The sequence below is a fragment of the Malus sylvestris genome, chromosome 6 (genome assembly GCF_916048215.2).
Source record: "Malus sylvestris chromosome 6, drMalSylv7.2, whole genome shotgun sequence".
Lineage (NCBI taxonomy): Eukaryota > Viridiplantae > Streptophyta > Magnoliopsida > Rosales > Rosaceae > Malus > Malus sylvestris.
The window spans coordinates 23055374-23080202 of NC_062265.1; the positions used below are offsets into that span (position 1 = coordinate 23055374).

The window sequence follows — 24829 nt, forward strand, 5'->3', positions numbered from 1 at the left end:
TGATCCTCGTTGTCCCGGCGAGATTCCTGCTACATCATACACTGCAAGGTACAGAACACATTGCACTGACGTGAACCAATGTTTGTCAAGCTTCTACCAAGTAGATTTCAAATTTTCATGTGTAAATAAGCCTCTGATATATGTACTGGTTTCTGATTCTGTAAAAGTAAGGGTGGCTTTTTAGTAAAAGTAAAAAAAATTAATAGGGAAATTTTGGATCAGATTGAAATGAAATCCTACCTTCTAGTGACTATTTGCAATCTGATACCTTGACATGCTAATACTCGCAAGATGTCGACAGAAAGCATGTCATTGACATGTTATAGACTGTTTTAGTTTCATTTTCTGTCGACAACAAGGCTGTCATGACATTCTCATCATCGTTATATATTCTCATATTATGTACGTACATATGTATTTTTTAAAAATATTTTCACTTTCTGGACACGTCGTCACAATTCATTAAATTGCACTTTTTGTACTTCAACGTATGATACACAAATTATAAATATATGCATATTTTTCATTTTTAATACACATTATTTAGTCATATTTTTAATAATACACATGAAATTCACTTATTTTATACGTATTTTTAACATATTATTGAAAAACAAAAATAAGTAAATATTAAAATTTAAGAAAAAGTTCTAATCTTTCAAAGAATCATTTTTACAAAGTTGCTAAATAATGCACGTACGTATTTTCACATAATATACCCGTTTCGTATTTTACTATGATTCTCATTAGCGTTTGTTTTATTCAAGTCAACCAAATATTAAACACATCTTAAAAATGCTATATTCTGTTGACTAAGCATGGGACCTGACAGATCTTATAAGATGATCATAAGATAATCATAATAATAGTCATGAAAAGGGAAGAGGAATAATAATTGTTATTTAAACTTTTGTGAACAAATGATATTATCTACACTAAATGGATGAGCTTAACCTCATAATGAGCTAACATTAATACGGTTCAAATTCGTCTGCGGTGAGAATTGAACCTAAAAACTCTCACTTATACCATCTCCAACCCTTGGGAATAAAACTTAAAAATTTAAGCCACAAAATTTTAAGCAATAACCTAGAAACTGTTTTTCTCCTCCAATGGTTATGACTTAAAATTTTAGTCTGAGATTATTAAATAATGATTTTAGCTTTTTTTTATAACTTTTTTGAAAAATAAAATTTATGTAGATTATTCTAATTTATTTTTATGAACATTTTTACTTAAAAATATTTAAATTCTAATAAATAATTAAAAATCATACAAATACATAGGTATTTATAAAGTTTTAAGTGGAATTGATTTAAATCATTTTTTTAAATTATTTTAGATGTTAGATTTAATTTTAGGCCGTCAAATCTTTTATTTTACTGTTAGATTTGATTTCATTTGATCATAGTAGTTGGATTATAAGTAAAAAAGCAAAAAATGGTTTTGAAATATGACAGTTTATGGGTACATATAATTTAAGCCAAGCTTAATTTCTGGAGAGAATTTAGCCCAAAGATATATTTTTTCCCAAATGCTTATTTTAGCCCTATGGTTGGAGATGTTTGGAGGAGTTTTAAAGCTTATATTTTAAGGAAAACTAATGAAAATGGCTTGAAAACTTTGAGTTTTAATGATAAGGACAAAATAAAGGGTAAAGTGAATAGTACCAGGATTGACTTTTTAGTGTAAAAATATGGTTTTTCGTTAAAGTGAATAGTACCGGGTGCTTTTCGTTAAAGTTCCCTATGTTTTAAGCTTTATTCTATGGCTTGGAAATGGTCTTATAAGAGAAAAGAAAAACCATTAAATTGTAGTACTAAGTGGCAATGCTACTTGAACTAGATATTCTATTTAAAAACCCTAAGTAATTGTGGGAAGCAAACATATCATATGCTGTTTTGTGGTCGAATCCAAATCGATGTGGCATCACTCACCAGTACATGAATTTGACAAGAATCTTTATTCGGTTGGTAAGGTGAATATAAATCGAAAAATATATTAAGTTAGGTCGGTTGATTAAAACAATATACTCTTTTTTTATATTTATGTTTTAATATCTTTAATAAAAATTGAAGCAATTTAAAAATCATCATATAAAATAAACTATAGTTCAAATTTAATATACATGACAATGCAATTTCAACCGTTCATCTTCTAAAATGTTTCTTTAATAAGAGTTTGTATTACCTAATTAGTTGATCAAGCAAGCCTTAAATAGGATCAAAGAGGTTGGTTGAGTGGTTCTTTCAAATACATGATATTAAACAACAATTCAGCATCAATATTATCAAAAAAGAAAACAACTATTAACACACACACATTCTCCTTTAGGAGAGATTTTTCACTATGTCGAGTGCACGACTTGATTAACAAGTGTAATACATAATTGGTTGGAAATTTGAAAAAAATAAATTCAATTAGGGTAAACATTTCAATATCAACATTTAACGGAAAATTTAACAGATTGACTAAGATTGTACAAAATTGAAATGAAATAATGAGTAATGTATGAGCTTGAAATATTTTAAAGATTTTGTATGAGGTTGTAATTAACAACAAATCTGAGCATGCAAAATATAATTTACCCTACCAATTAATTGTATTATAACATTAATGTATCAAACCGTGTTCCTGACACATTGAAAAATTTCTGGTACTCTAAATCATCGGAATTGTAACTGGGACAGTTGTCGGTGAGTAACTCTCTGCTATTAATGTGTAAATTGCAAACTGACGATGGATCAGCTTTTTTCTATTGTGAAATATATTAAAGTGATTTATTCTTCAGTCTCTTCATAATTTTTAACTTCTTTTTAATGAAAATTAAACTTGTAATTACCAGCCAATTTTCTTGCTCTCCAATCATGAATCACTTTATTAAATTCATTAAAAATAATTAATTACTGGCTTTACTCACTTTATCTTCACTCCCATAACTGCACTCTACAATTAACTTATGCATGATTAACAAATAACAGGCATCCACGGCAGCCAAAAGCCAAAAAACACACCAGGAGAAAACTCTCTTCGATCCAAAATCCAATCTAACATCTCAAAAGTTTTGATCTTTTTATATAATCCCAATCAAACAAGTAATTATTTTTCTGGGTTTTAATCCTTTTAGCTCAACATCCACTGCATTCAAAGATCTAGAGAGAGAGAGAGAGAAAGAGAGAGAGCAAGAAGCAAGCAGTGAAGGCAATGAAGCTGAATTGGATGCACTGGTTTTATCACAAGCACAAGCATTTGGTGGTGAAGTTTGGAGTTGCAATCCTTCTGATGGGTCTTGCTTTTCGTCTCTTTCTCTCCACCTCCAATGAGTTTTCGCCCAAAACAGAAGCCCCTTTTCCTGGGGAAACTGAGGATTTAGAACAGCCAATCTCTGTGGAATTTCCACAAAACGAAGATCAGGATGAGATGCCTTTTCCCGGAAAAGAAACCCATTTTCCCGAGAATACTGTGGATTCAGAGCAGCCAATTTCTAGGCTAGTTCCAGGAGATGGAGATCAGGACCAGATACCTCCACCAAATGGTATTACTTAATTCTCTTTAATGGCTGTTGTTGTTTTTCTATTTTTGTATTGTATGTATGAGAAATTTAGTTTGGAGTGAACTGCTGTCGTTGGAAAGTCTTGCTCTGTGATTGATAGTTTAGGTTACCAAGATCTGCAGTTGGGAAATTGGACTTTTGCTCCAATATGTTGGGAATTGTGGATGATTTTCGGTATAGTTTTTGGCTTTTCGTATCATTTCAATGTTTTGTTGTACTGCTAGTTATTCTGATACTATTAGTTGAAAGATCCTTTTACTCTTCCTGGAATCTCTCATTTCAGATAGTGAATTCGATTGCAATTGCATTAAGTGAGTTAGTTTTCAATGGAGATAAAGTTTGTGCGCTTGTGCAGGAAAGTGCGATCTTTTCTCTGGGGATTGGATTCCGAGTACTTCGGGTGCAGCTTACAATGAGAGCTGCCCCACAATTGAAAATCCTCAGAATTGCATAAGAAATGGGAGGCCTGATACAGGGTTTCTATACTGGAAGTGGAAGCCGCGATATTGTGAAATCCCAAAATTTGATCCAGGGAGATTTCTTGAAATGATGAGGAACAAAGCATGGGCGTTGATTGGTGATTCGATATCTCGTAACCATGTCCAGTCGTTGCTGTGCATGCTCTCCACGGTATGCATTTGAATTCATAGCTCACATATAAATGTTGGCTTTGCACAAATGAACAGAATATTTAGTATTAAAACATAAAAAAGAAAATAATCCTTCATATGCTTCGGTTGGATAGAGGCGTTGGAGTTGAGTTCCTTAGATACCTAATAACTAATTTTTTCATCGATGGATGAGAAGGTGTTTAAAAGAGGAAAGGTAAAAGTGCTTATGGGGCATCCTGCCTCCCGAGAAGGTTGAAGGGATAGAGAAGGAACCTTTCTTTTGAGGAATAGGTTGGAAATGCTCTACCACCCTGGCCAGAAACTAAGAAAGAGGTCGGTCAGAAAGGGCCCTTAGGTACTTGATATTTAGGATATCCTAATTGCTAAGGTCTCCATTTGTCCTAGAAACTTAACATGTTAGGATGTGGAGAATGTGTTTAATTCTCAGTCAGATACTTCCCTAGCTACCCTTCCTATTTTCGAGTAATACATTTTCATGGTTTGTCTGCCTCTTCTACTGAACTTGAATCAGTTATCATCTTTGAACTGTAAAGTCAGTTAGTTTATCATTGATCAAGATAAATAACTTTTGATGATAACAAACCTATTAGTTTCCAGTAATGTGATCCCCTTGAGAACTTTTTGGACTAATTCTAGAAAGTTTCAATAACTCGTGAATAACTTCTTTAAGCAATTTTGCTAGTGTTTGCTCTTGTCTGTTGTTCTTAGTTCACTAGAGCGTCCGTAATATTTTGGTTTTGCACCTTTCCCAGCTTACCCACTTTATAGCTGCACCAGTCATTACAACATGAAGCATAGAAGGAAATATTATCTAGAAAAGTTAATTGAGGTGGTATAAAGTTGTTTCCCCACCGTCTATCCATGTATGTACGCGCGCACCTGCACATACAAAGTTACCACTATAGCTGTAAAATGACAAGTGTAGATTTGTTTCTTACTTTTGTCTCTGGAATTTTGGTCCATAGTTCATCTGTTTACAGCATGCCATCTTTAATGTTTGAGATTCTGGGTTGATGGAATAAATGGTTGATTATTAGATTGTTTAAGCCTAGAACTTAACTTCTTTGAAGAGGTTGTTTAAAATTTGATTGAAACATTGTCCTTCAGGTTGAACGAGCCGTTCAAGTGTACCATGACAAGGATTACAGGTCCAGAAGATGGCACTTCCCCTCTTACAATTTTAGCGTCTCAGTTATTTGGTCCCCATTCCTTGTCCAAGCTGCTATTTTTGAAGACTCTGATGGTGTGGCATCATCTGAAGTTGAACTGCATCTTGACAAGCTTGATAAGAAGTGGGTGGATCAGTACCACGGTTGGGACTACATGATAATTTCAACAGGGAAATGGTTTCTCAAAAGTGCTATCTACTACGAGGGCAATGAAGTTCTGGGATGCCATTACTGTCCTAAAAGGAATCTGACAGAGTTGGGGTTTGATTTCTCTTATCGCAAAGCCCTGAGATTTGTGATGAACTTTATAGTAAAGTCAGATTACAAGGGCACAATATTTTTCAGAACGTCCACACCTGATCATTTTGAGGGCGGGGAGTGGAATACTGGGGGAAACTGCAAGAAAACGGCCCCAGCTAAAGAAGGTGAGGTTGAAGTGAAGGAGGTAAATAAGATTCTGCGTGGCATTGAACTAGAAGAATTTCCGAAGGCAGCTGCTGAAGCTTCTAAACATGGGGTGAATCTCAAACTCCTTGACCTTTTCCAACTTTCTTTGTTGAGACCTGATGGACATCCAGGTCCATATAGGCAGTATCATCCATTTGAACAAGGCAGAAACGCGAAGGTTCAGACTGATTGTTTGCATTGGTGCTTACCGGGACCTATAGAATCTTGGAATGATATATTAATGGAGATGATAGTAAATGGATAAGAAACATCAGCCTACTTCGCTGCCGGAATTCTTATTTTTTCCCCTTCTAGATCATGAGAGAGCATATAATGGATCCTGGTAAAGCTTCTTGCAGAAGTTTCTGATGAATCGTAAATTCCTTCTCTGCCTTGTCTGTACGACAAATTTTCGTTCTTCTCCGGATGAACCGGTTCATCTTTGCCAAGACTGAATCTTTACCGGCGTCTACTGGCCTGTGATTTAGATCCTCATCTGTAGTTACAAAGAAAAGAACACTGCAAAATGATCATGATGTTGTATTAACCGCACTCTCAACAAGAATTCGACTCTCGCGGCATCGCGCTCCCATCCATCGAGCAGAACTGCCTGCAACCTTGCTATAAACTTATAACTTTGTAATCTTGATTCAAAATCTGTTTTTTATTTTTTTCCCGAATTTCATTTAATTTGTTATTTCCCCCCAAAAAAAATCATGTTACTTTATGTGCTGTTTAAGTGTGAAAAACGAAACAATTTTTTTTTTATGCAAAGCCTGCATAATATCCAAATTGATTTGTTCCCATCCAAATACGTTCCTCATCGGGAACAATTACAAACATTGTTCAATAAGTAAGACCATCTCCTGTGGGGATGTCAAATTTTACGTGAATTTGATGGTAGGAAGAAGGCTCAATCTATATGCTAATTCTATGTGAATTGACATATGAATTTTTTGCGGTCAAATTTGACATGTGAAAACGGGCATTAAGGATTGGAGGAAGAGAAAAACTAAATATTGAAATTTTATTTTGGTTGATTTCTTTTTAAAAATGAGTCCTACATATAATTTTTTTTTTGTCCAAGAGATAAATAATGAGTCCTACATATTTCATTTATAACAAAAAAAACATATGGGTTGGAGAAAGAGAAAATCTAATATTGTCATGTCAGTCATCAAATTAATATTTGTGCAGTATTATATGCCCTAATCTAAATTCATTTGTATGTGACATTAAGGTGTAATGTTTTTTGTGAGATACTTGCATATTATATTAGTGGATTGTGAATTTGACACTGCTGCTTACATTAAAGCATAATCTTTTAAGATTGACATGTTGTTTAAATAATTTTATTCTAAAACTAAAACTAATACATTGAAGTATAATATTTTATATTTGATACTTGCACATTATTAATAGATAGTGAATTTGACACCGCATGGTACACAAATTCTTCTAACCAATAATTCGAATTGACATTTTGTTGTCCAAAGAATTTTACTGTGAAACTAAAACTAATATAATCACGAACGCATATGGTAGACTTATCCAAAAAATTCATTTGAAAACCTTATTGAAGAAGTAAATTTGAACAAAAACTATCCAAAATTGAAAAGTAATATCCATCTATGGTAAAGAAAACAAATTGTAATCTCTATATATGGTAAGGGCTTGTACCCATCTTCTACAAACGGTCAAGGCTTATTACCGGACGTCAAACAACAATTCAATCTCGAAAGTTAATTTGAATTTGAAAAAACTTACCGTTGGGTCGCCCCCTCCTTATATACAACCCCTCCCTCCCCCCAAACAACCACTCAATTTCAAATTCAAAATCCTCCGACCTCCTCTCTCTCTCTCTCTGCCATGGCTGACACTGCAATCGCCGAAATGCCCAACAGGAAGCCAAGGGCCAGCCGAAGGGCACTCAAGGACAAAAACCCATCTGGAAATTCAGCCAATATCCTCGCAGGAAAGGTCTCGGACGCCACTCCGAGCCCGATCCAAACACCATCGGACTCCAACCCAGCGAAGGAGAACCACGAGAGTCTCTCTCAGACTCGCACCTCCCCCAAGAAGTCGGCCAAAGCTGCGGCTTCTAAGAAACAGGCCAAGCAGAAGAAGACCCAACCGTCGTCATTCGAGAAAGAACTCGAAGAAATGCAAGAGAAGCTGCAAGCGATGAAGCTTGAGAAGGAGAAAACCGAGGAGCTCCTGAAGGAGAAGGATGAGATCTTGAAGACCAAGGAGGAAGATCTCGCAATGAAGGGCCGAGAGCAAGACAAGCTTCAGATGGAGTTAAAGAAGCTGCAGAAGATCAAGGAGTTCAAACCCACCATGGTTTGTTTTCTTGATTCCCTTTATTTTCTTCATTTGCGTCCTTATTTCTGCATGCGTTGTATTATCCTCTGTTTGGATGCTGAGAAAATATATTATGGATCTGAAGTTTGGTTGGGTGATTCTTAATTTTGGATTCTTAGATTTGTTTGGTTACTTGTTAATTGTAAAAAAAAAGGAAAAAAAAAAATCCCTAAGGGTTCTTGATTTATATGTTCTTAGGGTTTCTGTTCTCGATCCCCTTTCCTGGAATTTGTTTTGTTGCATTGGCTTGATGATTAGGGTTCACATGAAATTTGGTTGATGATTTGGGATTTTTATGCTTTTTGGTTACTGGTAAATTGCCCAAAAACGTGTTTAGGGTTCGTAATTTGTAATTTCTTGGGTGTTTGATCGAAGCGGTTCGATGATCTTGAAATGGGGTTGACATAATGGTTACTTATTTTTCATCAGGCATTCCCAATTGCTCAACCAGTGCAAGACAAGAAAAAGAAGGGTTGCCCTGAGAAGAAAAGGCCAGCTCCTGCTTACATCTTATGGTGCAAAGATCAATGGGCTGAGGTAAGTTATAGATTAGAACACTACGATTGTTCGCAGATGTATGTGAGAAACAATTTCTGACTCTGCTTTTGTGGTTTTGATACAGATCAAGAAGGAGAACCCTGAAGCAGATTTTAAGGAAGTCTCAAACATTTTGGGGGCCAAGTGGAAGAACGTCAGTGCTGAAGAGAAGAAGCCTTACGAAGAGAGGTACCAGGCCGAGAAGGAAGCTTACCTGAAAGTGACTACAAAAGAGAAGCGCGAGGTGGAAGCAATGCATCTCTTGGAGGAGGAGAACAAGCAGAAGACAGCTATGGAGTTGCTTGAACAATACCTACAGTTCAAGCAAGAAGCCGAAATGGAGAACAAGAAAACCAAGAAGGAAAAGGATCCATTGAAACCCAAGCATCCAATGTCGGCATTTTTTCTGTTCACAAACGACAGGCGACCAGCTCTGGCTGCAGAGAACAAAACTGTCACTGAGGTATTTGAAAATCACCATCCCCACATGAAAAACCTCACAGCATATTATAATTTGTCAATTTTGGGACTATTTTGTAGGTTGCAAAGATCACGGGTGAAGAATGGAAAAACATGACGGAGGTGCAAAAATTGCCGTATGAGGAGATGGCTAGGAAGAACAAGGAGAAGTATATGCAAGAGATGGAGGTTTACAAGCAGAATAAGGAAGAGGAAGCTTCCAATCTCAAAAAGGAAGAGGAAGAGCTGATGAAACTGCAAAAGCATGAAGCCTTGCAGCTTCTCAAGAAGAAGGAGAAGACTGAAAACATAATCAAGGTTTGCTTACTACTAAGCAAGCTGTGGTCTCCATTATTTTACTGATTTTGTTGCTATTGTATTATTAGTTGGCTGCTAATCGAATTGTAATGGATTAACAGAAAACGAAGGAGGAGCAGAAGAAAAAGAAGAAGGAAGACATGAAGAATGTTGACCCCAACAAGCCCAAGAAGCCTGCATCCTCTTACCTCTTGTTCAGGTAATGTTCCTCGTTAAATGCTGTAGTCCTGTAATGTCTTATACATGAAACCCTGTAAAGGGCAAAATCGTGGTCATGCGATGAGAGCGATAAAGAGAGTGTGTGTATATATATGTGTGTGTGTGTGTGTGTATCTTTGGTAACACAGTAGAATCTCCCGTAAAAGAGAAATAAAAACTGATTTCGGTTTTGTTTTGAATGATGCAGCAAGGAAGCAAGAAAGGCTCTGTTGGAGGAGAGACCAGGGACTAACAGCACCACCATTACTGCAATGATTTCACTGAAATGGAGGGTACGGGATTGCATTTGGGTTCGGAAGTTGCGTTTGGTAACATGTTCTCGACCCTAAATTAATTAAAACTGATCCTATTTTTTGTTTCACTTGTTGGGTTATATAGGAAATGAAGGAAGAAGAGAAAAAGGGTTGGAATGAGAAGGCAGCTGAAGCAATGCAAGCATACAAGAAGGAGGTAGAGGAATATAACAAAAGTGCTGCTGCTGCATCTACCTCTGTTAATTGATGATGATCAGACGGTGTTCAAATGTTGGTGAAACATTTGTAGGAGTTTCATGCCCATCACTTTGATGGCTAATTTGACTTTTTTCTTTCTTTAGTGTCAACTTTGATGTCAACCTTAGCATTTGCTAACTATGAATGAAAGATTTGAATGATTCAAATTCAAGAGTTGACCTGATCTGATTATTGAACAAATGTTTTTCTTAACTTCACAAAACTACATATAATCACTTCAAACAATGTCCTACAAATCAGCGGGATTGTGCACAACTTCATACAATCAATTCTCTGATGGCGGCAGAAATTGGTCACTATTTGCATAACCCCACCGCAGACGGAATCAGGGTTACATACATGGCTCTAAAACTTGATGGAATGGGGTTTTCTTCAGTGAATGATGGAAAAACTTGGCTTTGCCCAGGTTTGGATTAATTTGGTGATGTCATGTTGGTCTCCTATTCCTTTTAAATTAATGGTGCACTGACACGCCCTGATCCCGATGTTTGGGGGACATCGAGATTGCCACGTGCTGGCCGTCACTCGAGGATGATGCAATGAGTTAGCTTATGGGCAATGCGTCAATCTTCAAAAGAGTGGTTTTTTTTAGTCCCAATGTTCAGAGAGATTCAGGATCAGCTGGCTGCCTTCCTTCCTTGGAGTCTCTCGTGTTGACATTCAAGGCAAATATTTGGGATTTGGGGCTTCTACTAATCTTAGGTTGGAACAAAACTGCTGCCTTTTCTCATATAAAAGATAGGTCGTGGAAGAAACTCAAAGGTTGGAAGGACAAGCTCCTTAGTGCGGCCGGCAAGGAAATACTCATAAAAGTTGTCGATCAATCCTTGTTTATCTACACTATGAATTGCCATCTTCTTCCCCAAACACTTTGTGATGGTTTGCAACGCATATTGAGTTGGTTTTGGTGGGGTAGTAACAAAGCCAAAAGACGTATCCACTGGCTCTCCTGGGAAGCCATGTGCCCACCTAAAAATGAAGGGGGGTTGGGTTTCCGTTATTTATATTTCACCCTTGCTCTTCCTGCGGAACAAGGGTGGTGACTGTTGCAACTCCTGAATCACTAACGTCTAGGCTCTTAAAAGCGAAATACTTTCTGCATAAATCCTTCTGGGATGCCCCACTTGGATCATCGCCGTCAGCGTGCTAGAGGTATAGTTGCTGCTCGCCCGATCCTTGGATTGTCGGTAATGGTTCATCCATTCGAATTTGGTTCATCCATTCGAATTTGGTCTGACAGATGATTTCCCTTGTTGGGTAATGACAAGAGACTAAGTTTGTAGATTTTTGTAAACCAAATAACATGGAAGTTGAAAATTGAACTATTAAGCGTTGATAAATTTACTTATTCTTATTGGTGACACATTATTTAGTTTGCAAATTTTATCTACAAATTTAGTGTTGGAACCCCCAGTCCCACATCGGACAGAGGGAGAAGAGAAGAGTGCTTTAAATAGAAATACCCCTCTCTAACTAACATCGAGGCCTTTTGTGATAAAACCCCACACCTGAGGATTGTGCAGGTGGTTAAGTGGGGACAGTATCGGTGTTGTTAGAGTGGGCCCTCGGCCCGTCGACCTGAAAATTTCCACATGGTATCAGAGCCAGGAGGCGGGCCCGTACTGCCACGTGATTGGGTGGGTCCCCGTTGGCCCCGCGTGATTGTCCACGTAGGCCAAAGATGCCACGTGTTTGGGTGGGTCCCCATTGGCCCCGCGTGATTGGGTGAGTCCCGACATGGCTCCACGTGGTTGCCGATGTGTGGAAATTCACGTGTGACCCCATAAGTGGGGTCTCACGTGCGGGGGAGTGTTGGAACCCCCAGTCCCACATCGGACAGAGGGAGAAGAGAAGAGTGCTTTAAATAGAAATACCCCTCTCTAACTAACATCGAGGCCTTTTGTGATAAAACCCCACACCTGAGGATTGTGCAGGTGGTTAAGTGGGGACAGTATCGGTGTTGTTAGAGTGGGCCCTCGGCCCGTCGACCTGAAAATTTCCACATTTAGTCTATCTGGCATTATCTTGCTTTATTTCTTATGAACCAGATAAGGGTAATTTATGATTAGTTGTCTCAACTAATAGGATCGAAGGGCATATTTGCCCTTGAATCTTAACAGAGATTTAATGGAAGGAAATTACAATTGAATCGTATTGCTAACAAAAATTACAATTGAATCGTATTGCTAACAGAAATTACAATTGAATCCATATTGCTAACAGGACCATAAGGTCATGAATAACCATTTTTTTCAACCACATGGACCAGATTAAAACTAGGGTCACACCACAGGGATAATGAAAATGATTTGGCCTTAATTTTTTGGCATAAAAGATTATTCTCTTTTAAATTGATTTGTTTCATAATTTATCTTTTTATCTACGTGGACAAATTTGATTGCCACATAGCAAAAATGTAGGTTGCATTTACCACGTCATCCTATAACGGGAAATTTAACGTATTTTTTAAATTGATGTATGACATTGGTGTAAAATCTTGAGCCCTTGTATGAAATTGAAAAAATTAAAAGACACGTATGAATTTGAAATTAGACAAAAATTTGAGGGGGCAAAATGAAGTTTACCAAGATTTGGTCCTCGACTCCATCGTAAAATAATTGAAAAGACCAAAACACCCCTTAAGAGCATCCCAATGGAGGTTTTATATTTCATGAGGCTACTACATTTTAAGTCTTCCTGAGAAATTTCATCTCCAATGAGTAGGAAAATGGGGTACATCCACCACTTGGACTAGCGACTTCCTTTCTTGGGTAGCATAAAATTAGTCTACATCTAGCCTCAAAAAACAATGGGTCTCATGAGAAAAGTAGCAACTCATGCGAGTTAAATTCTATCACTCTCATTCTACTTGCAATTACACTTATACTCTCATTTTATTCTTTTTTTTATATTCTTTTTCCTTACATATTTTTGTTCCAAAGATCCTGTTACATTTTGTTTGTATGTTTAATGCTTAAGACATAAAATGATATAAGATATTCTACTAAAAAGACTCACTTTTTTTTATCTAAAAATTTAGATTTCCCCCTTAAAATTCATTTTTCTTTGCCTTTAACATTCCATATATATTTTGTCTTGACTTAAACCCGTTTATTGGGTTTTAACAAAAAAAAAAAATCATTTATTTTGATTTATGACTCAAATTACAAAATTTTATCATCCTAAAATGCCCCTTCTTATGTGATGAAACATTTGGTTGTGTTTGTAATTTATTATAATTGGGCCAATTAATGATTGATTTAAATTCTATGAGAATTAAAATTTCAAATTGATTTAACGTTCGTGGGCATTCCGTGTGTGAAATTTTTAAATAAGTTTTGTTTCTTTTCAAAATTGTAAGATATTAATTTACCAATTAGTGCTTGGTAAATTGTTGTGTTGCAAGTGAAAATCAGATTATTTCAGAGGGCAAAGTTGAGGTTTGCATCTTTCAACGGATGACAATGAGATAAGATAATATAATTCAACGAACGGTTCATAAGTGATAAAATTTAATTTTGTGAGAATTTGAACTTTTTTAGGTTTAGAGGTTCATAAAAAAAATTATCACGTAATTAAATTACTATATAAATAAATATATATTGACACACCCTAACCCGAAGACTAGGACGTGCTGGCCGTCACGTGAGCGTGACGTAACCATAAACGCAAGCGGAAACGATTAAATAATAAAATACGAGTCAACGAAAACCACTAATTGCAGTTATTTACAACCTAGCATTCTATGTGCATAAGAGTGCACTAAACACACATAAACAGAGCATAAGCGTCTAGGTGCAGTCAAGTAGGACCATAACTATTTTACAACACCCTCGGGTGAATCCTACATTTACTTAGTCTGTCAGAACGCCGAAGCAGTCCTCGTAGGCCACCAACGCCTCAACTATCAACTAGAACCTGGAGGGGCGAAAAACAGAAAACGTGAGTGGGCGAAAATAAGCTTTTCCAAATCATTTCATAAATCCACAATTATAACCCCTTTTTGGAAAACATGTATACTTTCCCAGAAAAATAGTATATAGCATATATATATCTCAACTGTCTCGATCATCAATCTTATAACAGATTCAATAAAGAATGTACCATGCCAATTTCAACAGTTTAGTATGAATGCATTAACATAATATAAATCAGGTAAAAGAAATAATCAATCGGAGGCCCTCTAATAGCCCTGAACGATTGAACCTAGAGCTCAACATCTATCAATCTCACTCTGCCGGAGTCACTCCGCGTGACCTGTCCGGCCTTCTGCACATAAGTCGGAACCACCTAATGTAGTCTGAACGACTCATGGTAATATTCGCTCTAGTGCTTCTCTCATCAATCATCTGTATACAATAACCTAAGGTCACCCACCAGTCATAATCTCACTAACACTCTACGACTGGCCTGTCGTACCCACTCCGCGTGGACTGTACGACCAGCATCTACTTGGATCCAAGGCGAGCGTGCGATGCGGTGAATACTATAAGCACTAAACCATGGTGCAGGATATGAGCTCAATATATCATCATTATCAACATAACAGTAATTAAATACTTACCTGTGCGTCCACAGCACCACCTTACATATATGCATCATACGACAGTTCATAATATTCATAACATTCTATGCATGGCAATCAAATCATATTTCATTTCATTTCACTATACTTTTCATTTAAATTTGATTTCTGGGGAAATCGAGTATATAGGTATATATATAAAAACAAATGCCCACTCACTGGTATGTCGCCGGGTCGTAACCCCCTTGACGCCCCTGGATGTGCTCGTCCTCGTTATAGGTCCCACCTAGAAGTGAAATAACTTAAAACAATCATTTAACGCACATTTAACGCACCTAAACCAAACTAGGTAATAAATTCTTCATACGATGCTCAAATTGGGTATATGAATATACCACCGTGACCTACACAACCTCAGGATCACCCCCAAATTTTTAAAATAATTTTTGGAGGTCTCACGCGCCCCCACGCGCCTGACGTGGCACGGACCTACGCGCCCCACACGCGCGGCCACGTGCGTTGCATGCTAACGGCACAGTAACGGCAGTTAGGGAATATTCCGTCAAATCCTAGTATATTCCGTTAAAACCTAACCGTTCCGTTAACGGCGTCAGGAATATTCCGTTAGAACTAACGGAATATTCCTGCTTCTTCTCCGATGGACTCTCGCCGGACTCCGGTCACCGGAAAACTGGGAAAATTTTCTAATTAACTATTCTCACTCGTTTTTCGTCCATTTTCTTCGAATTTGATACCAAAATGAAGCATTTAACATGTACTATCACGTTGGAAGGGTTTTAGGGCCTAAAAACAACTAGATCATACCTTCCAAAATTTCTCAAATTCGGCCAAACTCGAACCCAACGATCCCGACGTCCATTTTGTTCAAACGAGGCATTCCGAGCCTCCTTGGAACTTCCTAAGACTCGTGGTGATCTTGGTTTGGCCTAAAACACAACGAAATTAAAGTTCATGAACAGTAGCAATCTCGGAGCTTAAGTTTTCTACATGGAATCGTGGGAAATCTTACCTGAAAACAATATCAATGTGTTCGTATGGTCCTTACGAACACGATGCTACCTTCCTCAACCTTAACTTGTGAAGTTTTCAAGGTCTTGGGTGTTTGTCCGAGAGTTTGAGAGAGAATGAGAGTAAGAGAGAGGGAGTGTTTCTGAAATGAAGAAAGAGAGAGAGAGTGTGTGACTGAGAAGGATAAGAGCTGAGGAAGAGACAACCTACGGGTTTTGGGGAAGGAATTCGGGAGGTAGGACCCTACCTAAAGTCCAAATACAAAATAACACCGTTTAGAAATTTTTTAGGTAAAACAAACACCAAAATTACGCACCTTAATCCCGTTTAAGGGCGTTTTTGTAATTTCACGTCCTCGGAATTTATAATTCCGGGACGGGCTGTGACATATATAGCCTCATATAGAGCCTGAAAGAAATAACCCCTTATTGGGAGATATATTTTTTTGAATAAACGATATTATCTACAATAAGGGAGAGGGGTGAGCTTAACTTCACAATGGAGTAGCAATAATATGGTTCAAATTCGTCTTTGGCGAGAATCGAATCTAAGATATCTTACTTACAAGTGAAGAAAGAATACCACCTAGAAAGATTCTTTTATAAAGCTCTATATCAACTACTTTCAGCACCATACAAATCCTCTCATTGGAAATGCTCTAACAATACCTCAGCTGAAGGAGAAACAAGGGGCAATTCTGTAAAATAACCGGTGAGGGGGTTTCAGTTTGACTGTTTGAGAATAACTGAATAAGTTAAAGACAGTGTCAAGGTTTCCCTCGGGTGGCAAAAGGTCTCCCCCGCGCATTTTAGCGTAGTAGACACCTGCAATCAGCTACTTCCAAGTTCCAACAACTCCACTAACCTACGCCGCCTCCTGCCCACATTAAATCGTCCCTTAACCTGCACACCCCCTGCCGCATCTCCTCCTCCTCCTCCTCCTCCTCTCTCCGCGGTTCTCGAATCAAACGATGACGGGGCCTCCCGATTCCGAAACCCTCCTCGGAGCCCGCCGCGAAAGCGACGCCGGCGCTGTCTTCGTCCTCCAATCCAAAGGTCAAACACCGGCCCTCCCCACCGCCCGTTTAATCAACTGTATTTTTGAAATTCCGATTTGTATATTTACTTGGTGTGTATGCAAATACAGGGCAGTGGTGGCATGCCGGGTTCCATCTGACGACGTCGATAGTGGGACCCACAATACTGACGCTGCCGTACGCGTTCAGAGGACTGGGATGGGGGCCGGGGTTTCTGTGCCTGACCATCATGGGCCTGGTCACCTTCTACTCTTACTACCTCATGTCGAAGGTGCTCGACCAGTGTGAGAAGGAGGGTCGCCGCCACATCCGATTCCGTGAACTCGCCGCCGACGTATTAGGTAACTACTCTACTTTTGCGTCAAGACGACGTCGTCGCTTGTTATTTACATTTTGCTTCCCTGATGAGGCACCAGGACCATTTTCACGTCGCTGAGATCGTTTTTCGTGATTTGGGAATGTTAGCTTTGATTTTTGCATGCACGTGGCGTCTCAGACTAATAATATATGGAAACTTACACATGGTTTATTAGGGATGCCACAGTGACGATGTATCTATGGCATGTAGGTATTTGTTGGGTTTGCTAATTTTTAGTCCTAGTGCTAAACAAGTTGCATTTGATTAAGCATTGCTTTTGAGTCATATGATGTTTCTGGCACAAAAAAAAATCCTTAATTGTTTATGAGTGTGATGCTCTGTTTCTGACCCGCTGAATAAGCACTTGTATATAAGGAATCTTGGATTATAAACTAATTAAGTGTGGGATTTTGCCTTTTTTCCTTTTTTCTTGTAGGGTCTGGATGGATGTATTATTTCGTCATATTCATTCAAACGGCTATAAACACTGGGGTTGGAATAGGAGCAATTTTGCTTTCTGGGGAATGCCTTAAGGTATATATTGCATCATCATTATCATCACTTCACATCAACGCATGCAATAATGTGTTGGTTTATCACCAAAAGATATTAGTTTGTCTATAAGAGAAGTGATTTCTGCACACTCGTTTTCTCCCTTTGCACAACTTTGGATTGAATAAATCAAAAGGGAATCAAGGGACAAAAATAAACTTGGTCTACAGAAGGAGAAAAAACGGTGTGTCGAAATCATTTCCCCGTCTTAAAGGGTAATTCTGTTTTTGTTTTTTTGATTTTATGTTTAATGGGGTGTACGATGACTGATGAGTACGGCATGCACTTTTGCTCATGTATTAAAAAGAATGATAGTAATAGGTGAATTACTCAACTTGAGACATTTGTTCAGTGGAAGCTATTAGCTTCCCACATGCTTCAGCTGCTTTTCGTTTGTAAACAGTTGTGGCAGTTGCTTCACAAATTATAATTGGTAAAAATTATAGGCAACAAATTAGTCATCTCTTAATTCCCAAAATCTTATCTCTATGCTGACATTTCTTTTTATCGTTGAACATCCATATCTGCCTAGGAGATTAAGATTAGTAAACTCTTCAGCGACCAAGATTTTCATAATCTTCATTCTTCACCCACAGTTAGGAAGGTCTAAAAATGCATTCACAAAACCCACATTCAATTAGCTTCACAGCAATCAATTAGTCACATTCCTTAATATCTATGCACACCTAGCTGCATCGGTCAAATCAGTACCTCGACCTTGATTTGAAATCGGGCGAAAATTTGTATTTAGATTCATTTGGATGTGCCCAGTTAAGAACATAGCTGAAGCATTTTTTGGATCATGACTTTGGTTACTTTTTTATTTTACTTGAGGGCGAGCCTTGGCACAACAGAAAGGTTGCTCCTTTGTGACCGAAAGATCACAGGTTTGAATCATGGAAACAGTCTCATGGCAAAGCAAGGGTAAGATTGCGTACGATAGATGTCCCCCTCTGATCCTCGAAAAGTAGGGAGCCTTGTTGGCTTGCGGTCATCCTTTACCTTTTGTTAACATGAATTAATGTTCAGAGAATGATCAGAAAGAGCTAGTGCATAGATATGCCATCACAATGGCTATCAAACCAATAGGGAAACATAATCCAAATCATCAACTCGTTCTCAATCCTATAGTTCTTTTCAATTCTCATACAGTTGGAAAGGAAAGTAGTTGGGTTTGAAGGAACAAAAGTATAAGGGTAATTGAAAATTTGGATAAAACTTAATTTGATCAAGCAAATAGCACATTGTTGTGTTTGTCGGGAGAATGATCAGATAGAGCTAATACATAATTTTGCCATCTCACCACTTTCAAACCAATAGGGATACGAATCTAAGTCTCGTCTCAATCTCGCAGTTTCACATCAAAACCACACACAAACATAAAAACGAAAAACGATTAACAGAAAAGCACTTGCTTGTTTTAGCCTCAAGGAAGCTGAAGCAGTCTTCTGTAAGCGTGAAGCAAGTTGATCACATTTGCATGTTGAGCTGGTTCAGCACCAACAAACCAGTTACTACTGACATTTTCTAAATAAAAAAGAAAAGAACTTTCATAGTGAACTTCGATGGAACAATGTCATATGAATCAATGAATATTTTTGCATGCTTTCATTGTAAATGCTAATAAAAAACTTAAATTACGTTTTATTCAGAAACTGTTTTCTATGGTAGTTATGTTGGTTTTACTCTTTTTCAGCATTACAGTGCAGTAGTTAGATTCTATTAACCTTGCAATGTCTTATTGTCAACTTGTTTTATTGTAAGATTATGTATTCAGAGCTTTCTCCGAATGGATCTCTGAAATTGTACCACTTCATAGCCATGGTTACCGTGGTAATGATAGTCATCTCTCAGCTTCCAACTTTCCACTCCCTCAGGCACATCAACTTTGTTTCGCTGCTTCTCTGCTTGGGCTACTCATTCCTGGTGGTCGGTGCTTGTATTTATGCAGGTACTTCATCCTTCAACATCTCTTCAGCATACTCAATTATATTTCGCTAGATTGCTCCGGTCATTAGTGTGGATAAGTATATAAATGGATAGAGATAGGAAAGCAAACACAAGATGTACGTGGTTCACCCAGATTGGCTACGTCCACGGAATAGAAGAGTTCTCATTAATTGTGAAGGGTTTACACAAGTACATAGGTTCAAGCTCTCCTTTAGTGAGTACAAGTGAATGATTTAGTACAAATGACATTAGGAAATATTGTGGGAGAATGATCTCGTAATCACGAAACTTCTAAGTATCGGAGACGACACCACACTCCGATACTTAGAAGTTTCGTGATTACGAGATCATTCTCCCACAATATTTCCTAATGTCATTTGTACTAAATCATTCACTTGTACTCACTAAAGGAGAGCTTGAACCTATGTACTTGTGTAAACCCTTCACAATTAATGAGAACTCTTCTATTCCGTGGACGTAGCCAATCTGGGTGAACCACGTACATCTTGTGTTTGCTTTCCTATCTCTATCCATTTATATACTTATCCACACTAATGACCGGAGCAATCTAGCGAAGATCACAAAAAACGACCGTTTTCGCTACCTAGGATCTATCTTGCAAGAGAACGGAGAATTAGATGGAGATCTCAACCATAGAATACGAGCTGGATGGATGAAGTGTAAGAATGCATCCGGCGTGTTGTGTGACCGTCGTAGGCCACTGAAGCTCAAGGGAAAATTTTATAGGACGGCAATAAGGCCAGCGATGTTGTATGGCACAGAATGTTGGGCGGTGAAGCATCAACACGTACACAAAATGGGTGTAGCAGAGATGAGGATGCTTCGTGGGATGTGTGGGCACACGAGAAAGGATAAGATTGGGAATGAGGATATCCGAGGTAAAGTAGGAGTAGCCGAAATTGTAGGAAAGATGAGAGAAAATCGGCTCCGGTGATTTGGACATGTGCAAAGAAGGCCGACTGACGCTCCGGTTCGAAGATGTGACTACGGGACAGAGGTTCAGGGCCGAAGGGGTAGAGGAAGACCTAGGAAAACTTTGGAAGAGACTCTAAGAAAAGACTTAGAGTACTTGGATCTAACGGAGGACATGACACAAAACCGAGCGCAATGGCGTTCTAGGATTCATATAGCCGACCCCACTTAGTGGGAAAAGGCTTTGTTGTTGTTGTTGTTGTTGTTGTATGCATTACTTATACAAAGAAATTGTATACATGTATCTTTCTGGCCATCTTTCATGCAGCTTGTGCTTTTTCCCTAGTTCAAAATTATGTTCGCTAGGAAAAAAAAAGGAGTTAATAACTTGATTCTTCTGGAGGAGTTAGAGCAACAATTTTTTTCTCTGCACCAAAACTTGCATTGGTCATTAACAATTCTCATCCCTCATGAGTCCTAATTAGGCATGCATTTTGGATTTGTATGACATGCATGTGCATAAGTGGACTTTTATTGTTAAAATGGAATTATAACAATCAAGATGTTTAATCTTCAGTAAGTAATGACAGATTTTTGTCAATAAGGGGCCACATAACCTATTCAGTTATTTGATCATGAAATTTGTTTGTCTATTATAGAAAAGAAAGTTCTAATTGTGCGGTAAACATCTCTTTTTTCCTCTAGGTACCTCTAAGAACGCCCCTGCAAGGGACTATTCCTTAGAATCTTCCACTTCAACAAGGCTCTTCAATGCCTTCACTTCCATCTCCATATTTGCTGCTATTTTCGGGAATGGAATACTACCTGAAATACAAGTAAATACTGCATCTTTAGATCTTTTTATCGGTTATAGAATTCCAAGCTTCAAATGCTAGTTTGCACAACTATGATGTCATCTGGTAGCCTCCTTGGAAACACGGATGTGAATTTCTAGTTTTGTTTTGCGAATATCAATTTCCATCTAGTTTTAGTGTGAAAATGTGAACATAAATGACAATGCCAAACAATCTCTTGCTTGGGATATGCTTCTTCGTAAAATTTTATCATATGCCAATGGATCAATGCAGGCAACCCTGGCGCCACCAGCTACTGGAAAGATGGTGAAGGGGCTCGTGATGTGTTACACAGTAATTTTCATTACTTTCTATTCGACTGCAGTGTCCGGATACTGGGTGTTTGGGAACAAATCTAGTTCAAATATTCTCAATAGCCTAATGCCCGATGAGGGACCTTCTCTCGCTCCTACTTGGGTTCTTGGACTTACTGTGATCTTTGTACTCCTTCAGCTTCTTGCCATTGGCCTGGTAAGCTCACAGCTTACTCTTGCCCTTTTAGGAAAATTGAGATTTTAATTTCTTAGGCTGTATAAATTTGTATTAAGGTTGTCTTTGTCTGATATGGTGCAGGTTTATTCTCAAGTTGCTTATGAGATCATGGAACAGAAATCAGCAGATGTCAAACAAGGAATGTTCTCAAAAAGGAATCTCATTCCCCGAATAATTCTTCGGTCGCTGTACATGGTACTCTGCGGATTTTTCGCAGCAATGCTTCCATTTTTCGGCGACATAAGCGGCGTGGTTGGAGCTGTCGGCTTCATCCCATTAGATTTCATCCTCCCAATGCTTCTCTACAACAAAACCTACAAGCCTGCAAAATCATCATTCACTTACTGGATGAACATATCCATAATCATCGTCTTCACAGGTGCAGGACTTTTGGGCACATTCTCCTCTGTAAGGAAACTGGTTCTTGATGCCAGCAAATTTAAGCTGTTTAGTGATGATGTGGTTGATTAAGCTCTCTAATCAAACCGCCATTGCCCGGCCCCGGCCCTGAAGAAGCTGTATCATTAGGGACCTTGTAATATTGTAATTACACATTACCGATTGATGTATTAAGTTAATGATTAGTTCTTACTCTGAACGATAGAATTATGATAGGCCCATCGTTTGAATTTTTTATTTTTTTTTAAATGCGACGAAAAAGAGACGACTTTATGTTTAAGGTACAGAAGTAAAATAGTGTTTGTTTTGTTTTCTTGATCCTTCCAGGTTGAGTCATTGACTTGAGGCTTTCAGTTTAGAAGAGGTTAATTACCTATGTGGCTTTGTGCTTAGGTGTAATGTGTCCCTTAATTTACGTGACTTTATGGACCAATGCATGGGAAATATATGTATACCGATATTAAAAAATGGGATATGATGCACAATGTGGTCACATTAGGCTTGACAATTCTTGACACGACCCGATAATCCGACACGACACGATACGAAATTAACACGTGTTCGGATCGACACGATAATGAATCGGATAACCCGATAAGCACCTGTTAAGATAACGAGTTGGTTCGGGTATACACGTGGGTAACACGATATACGATAAGCAAAATATTAATTTAATAATTTTATAACCCTAAAAAAATACTATAATAAATATATATTTTAATTTAACATTTTTATACCCCTAAAAACTATAATAATTATATGTATATATATATAATTAAATATTAAAAATTGGTGAGCATTGGATCGGCTTAAATATACATACCATTCAATTTCTTAAGTGTTATATGTACAAAATAAATAAATTTAAATCTACTTAATAAATATATATATTACCATTGAACTTGATGGGATACAAATTCTACAAAACTAATTTCAACGATCCAACCGTCAAACTTGTTTGTATATGCTTCGAGATCGCATCACCAAAAAATCGCAAAAAAATAAACATTCAGAGATCAAGTAACTGGCCAAAACTTTTTTACGGTTATCAACAAAAAATCACGATTTAACAGTTATTTTAACTCCAATTCTGATGATTTTTTACAGCTACACTCCTTGACCCTATATGAATACAATGAATAAACTAGATCTTCAATTTAAAATATTTACACTAATGGATACTACAAAATCTTATATTATACTTAATGAAAGTATGAATAAACTCTTAAGTGTTAGTGAATCTATTGTTTTGATCGGATACGCATTCTATGAAACTAGTTTCAAAGATCCAACCGTCAAACATGTTTGTACATACTTCGAGATCGCATACGCCAAAAATTGCAAAAAACAAACATTCAGAGATAAAGTAACAGAACAAAACTTTTCGACAGTTATCAATGAAAAATCACGATTTAACGGTTATTTTAACTCTGATTTTGATGATTTTTTACAGCTACACTCCTTCTCCCTATATGAATACAATGAATGAACTCGATCTTCAATTTAAAATATTTACGCTAGTGAATACCACAAAATCTTATGTTATACTTAATGAAAGTATGAATAAACTCTAAAGTGTTAGTGAATCTATTGTTTTGATGGGATACACATTATATGAAACTAATTTCAACGATCCAACTGTCAAACTTGTTTGTATATGCCTTGAGATCGCATACGCTAAAAATTGCAAAAAACAAACATTCATAGATTAAGTAACGGGACACAACTTTTCGATGGTTATCAACGAAAAATCATGATTTTACGGTTATTTTAACTCCGATTTTGATAATTTTTTTTACAGCTACACTCCTTGACCCTATATGAATACAATGAATGAACTCAATCTTCAATTTAAAATATTTACACTAGTGGATAAATCTTATGTTACGCTTAATGAAAGTATGAATAAACTCTTAAGTGTTAGTGAATCTATTGTTTTGATCGAATACGCATTCTATGAAACTAATTCCAATGATCCAATCATCAACATATTTGTATATACTTCGAGATCGCATACGCCAAAAATTGCAAAAAACAAACATTCAGAGATCAAGTAACGGGACAAAACTTTTCGACGGTTATCAACGAAAAATCACAATTTAACGGTTATTTTAACTCCGATTTTGATGATTTTTTTACAGCTACACTCCTTGACCCTATATGAATACAATAAATGAATTCGATCTTCAATTTAAAATATTTACACTAGTGGATCTTAGTGAAAGTATAAACAAACTCTAAATGTTAGTGAATCTATCGTTTTGATAGGATACACATTCTACGAAACTAATTTCAACAATCCAACCGTCAAACTTGTTTGTATATGATTCAAGATTGCATACGCCAAAAATCGCAAAAAACTAACATTCAGAGATTAAGTAACGGTACAAAACATTTTGATGGTTATCAACGGAAAATCATGATTTAACGGTTATTTGAACTCTGATTTTGATGATTTTTTATACAGCTACACTCCTTGACCCTATATGAA

The 24829-nt window shown here is 37.3% G+C and overlaps 3 protein-coding genes and 2 non-coding genes across 5 annotated transcripts; 3 read left to right on the forward strand and 2 right to left on the reverse strand.

Moving 5' to 3' along the window:
• The first annotated feature begins 2952 nt into the window (after positions 1-2952).
• Positions 2953-6613, forward strand: LOC126627153 (protein trichome birefringence-like 23). Its single transcript, XM_050296578.1, has 3 exons — positions 2953-3535; positions 3909-4183; positions 5293-6613. Exons 1-3 carry the CDS (start codon positions 3205-3207, stop codon positions 6064-6066), a joined length of 1380 nt encoding a protein of 459 aa, XP_050152535.1. The 5' UTR covers positions 2953-3204; the 3' UTR covers positions 6067-6613.
• Positions 6614-7607: 994 nt separating this feature from the next.
• Positions 7608-10361, forward strand: LOC126627444 (high mobility group B protein 6-like). Its single transcript, XM_050296993.1, has 7 exons — positions 7608-8144; positions 8595-8702; positions 8788-9165; positions 9243-9479; positions 9581-9678; positions 9886-9970; positions 10077-10361. Exons 1-7 carry the CDS (start codon positions 7671-7673, stop codon positions 10197-10199), a joined length of 1503 nt encoding a protein of 500 aa, XP_050152950.1. The 5' UTR covers positions 7608-7670; the 3' UTR covers positions 10200-10361.
• A 6172-nt stretch (positions 10362-16533) lies between these two features.
• On the forward strand, positions 16534-22651 carry LOC126626860 (probable GABA transporter 2). Its single transcript, XM_050296261.1, has 7 exons — positions 16534-16819; positions 16911-17141; positions 17595-17692; positions 19475-19661; positions 21299-21429; positions 21682-21918; positions 22021-22651. The coding sequence occupies exons 1-7, from the start codon at positions 16735-16737 to the stop codon at positions 22408-22410; spliced, it is 1359 nt and encodes a 452-aa protein (XP_050152218.1). The 5' UTR covers positions 16534-16734; the 3' UTR covers positions 22411-22651.
• Positions 18741-18829, reverse strand: LOC126627581 (small nucleolar RNA Z102/R77). The gene has a single exon (XR_007625066.1). It is a non-coding gene; the product is annotated as a small nucleolar RNA Z102/R77 (small nucleolar RNA).
• On the reverse strand, positions 18973-19058 carry LOC126627582 (small nucleolar RNA Z102/R77). The gene has a single exon (XR_007625067.1). It is a non-coding gene; the product is annotated as a small nucleolar RNA Z102/R77 (small nucleolar RNA).
• Positions 22652-24829: the final 2178 nt, after the last annotated feature.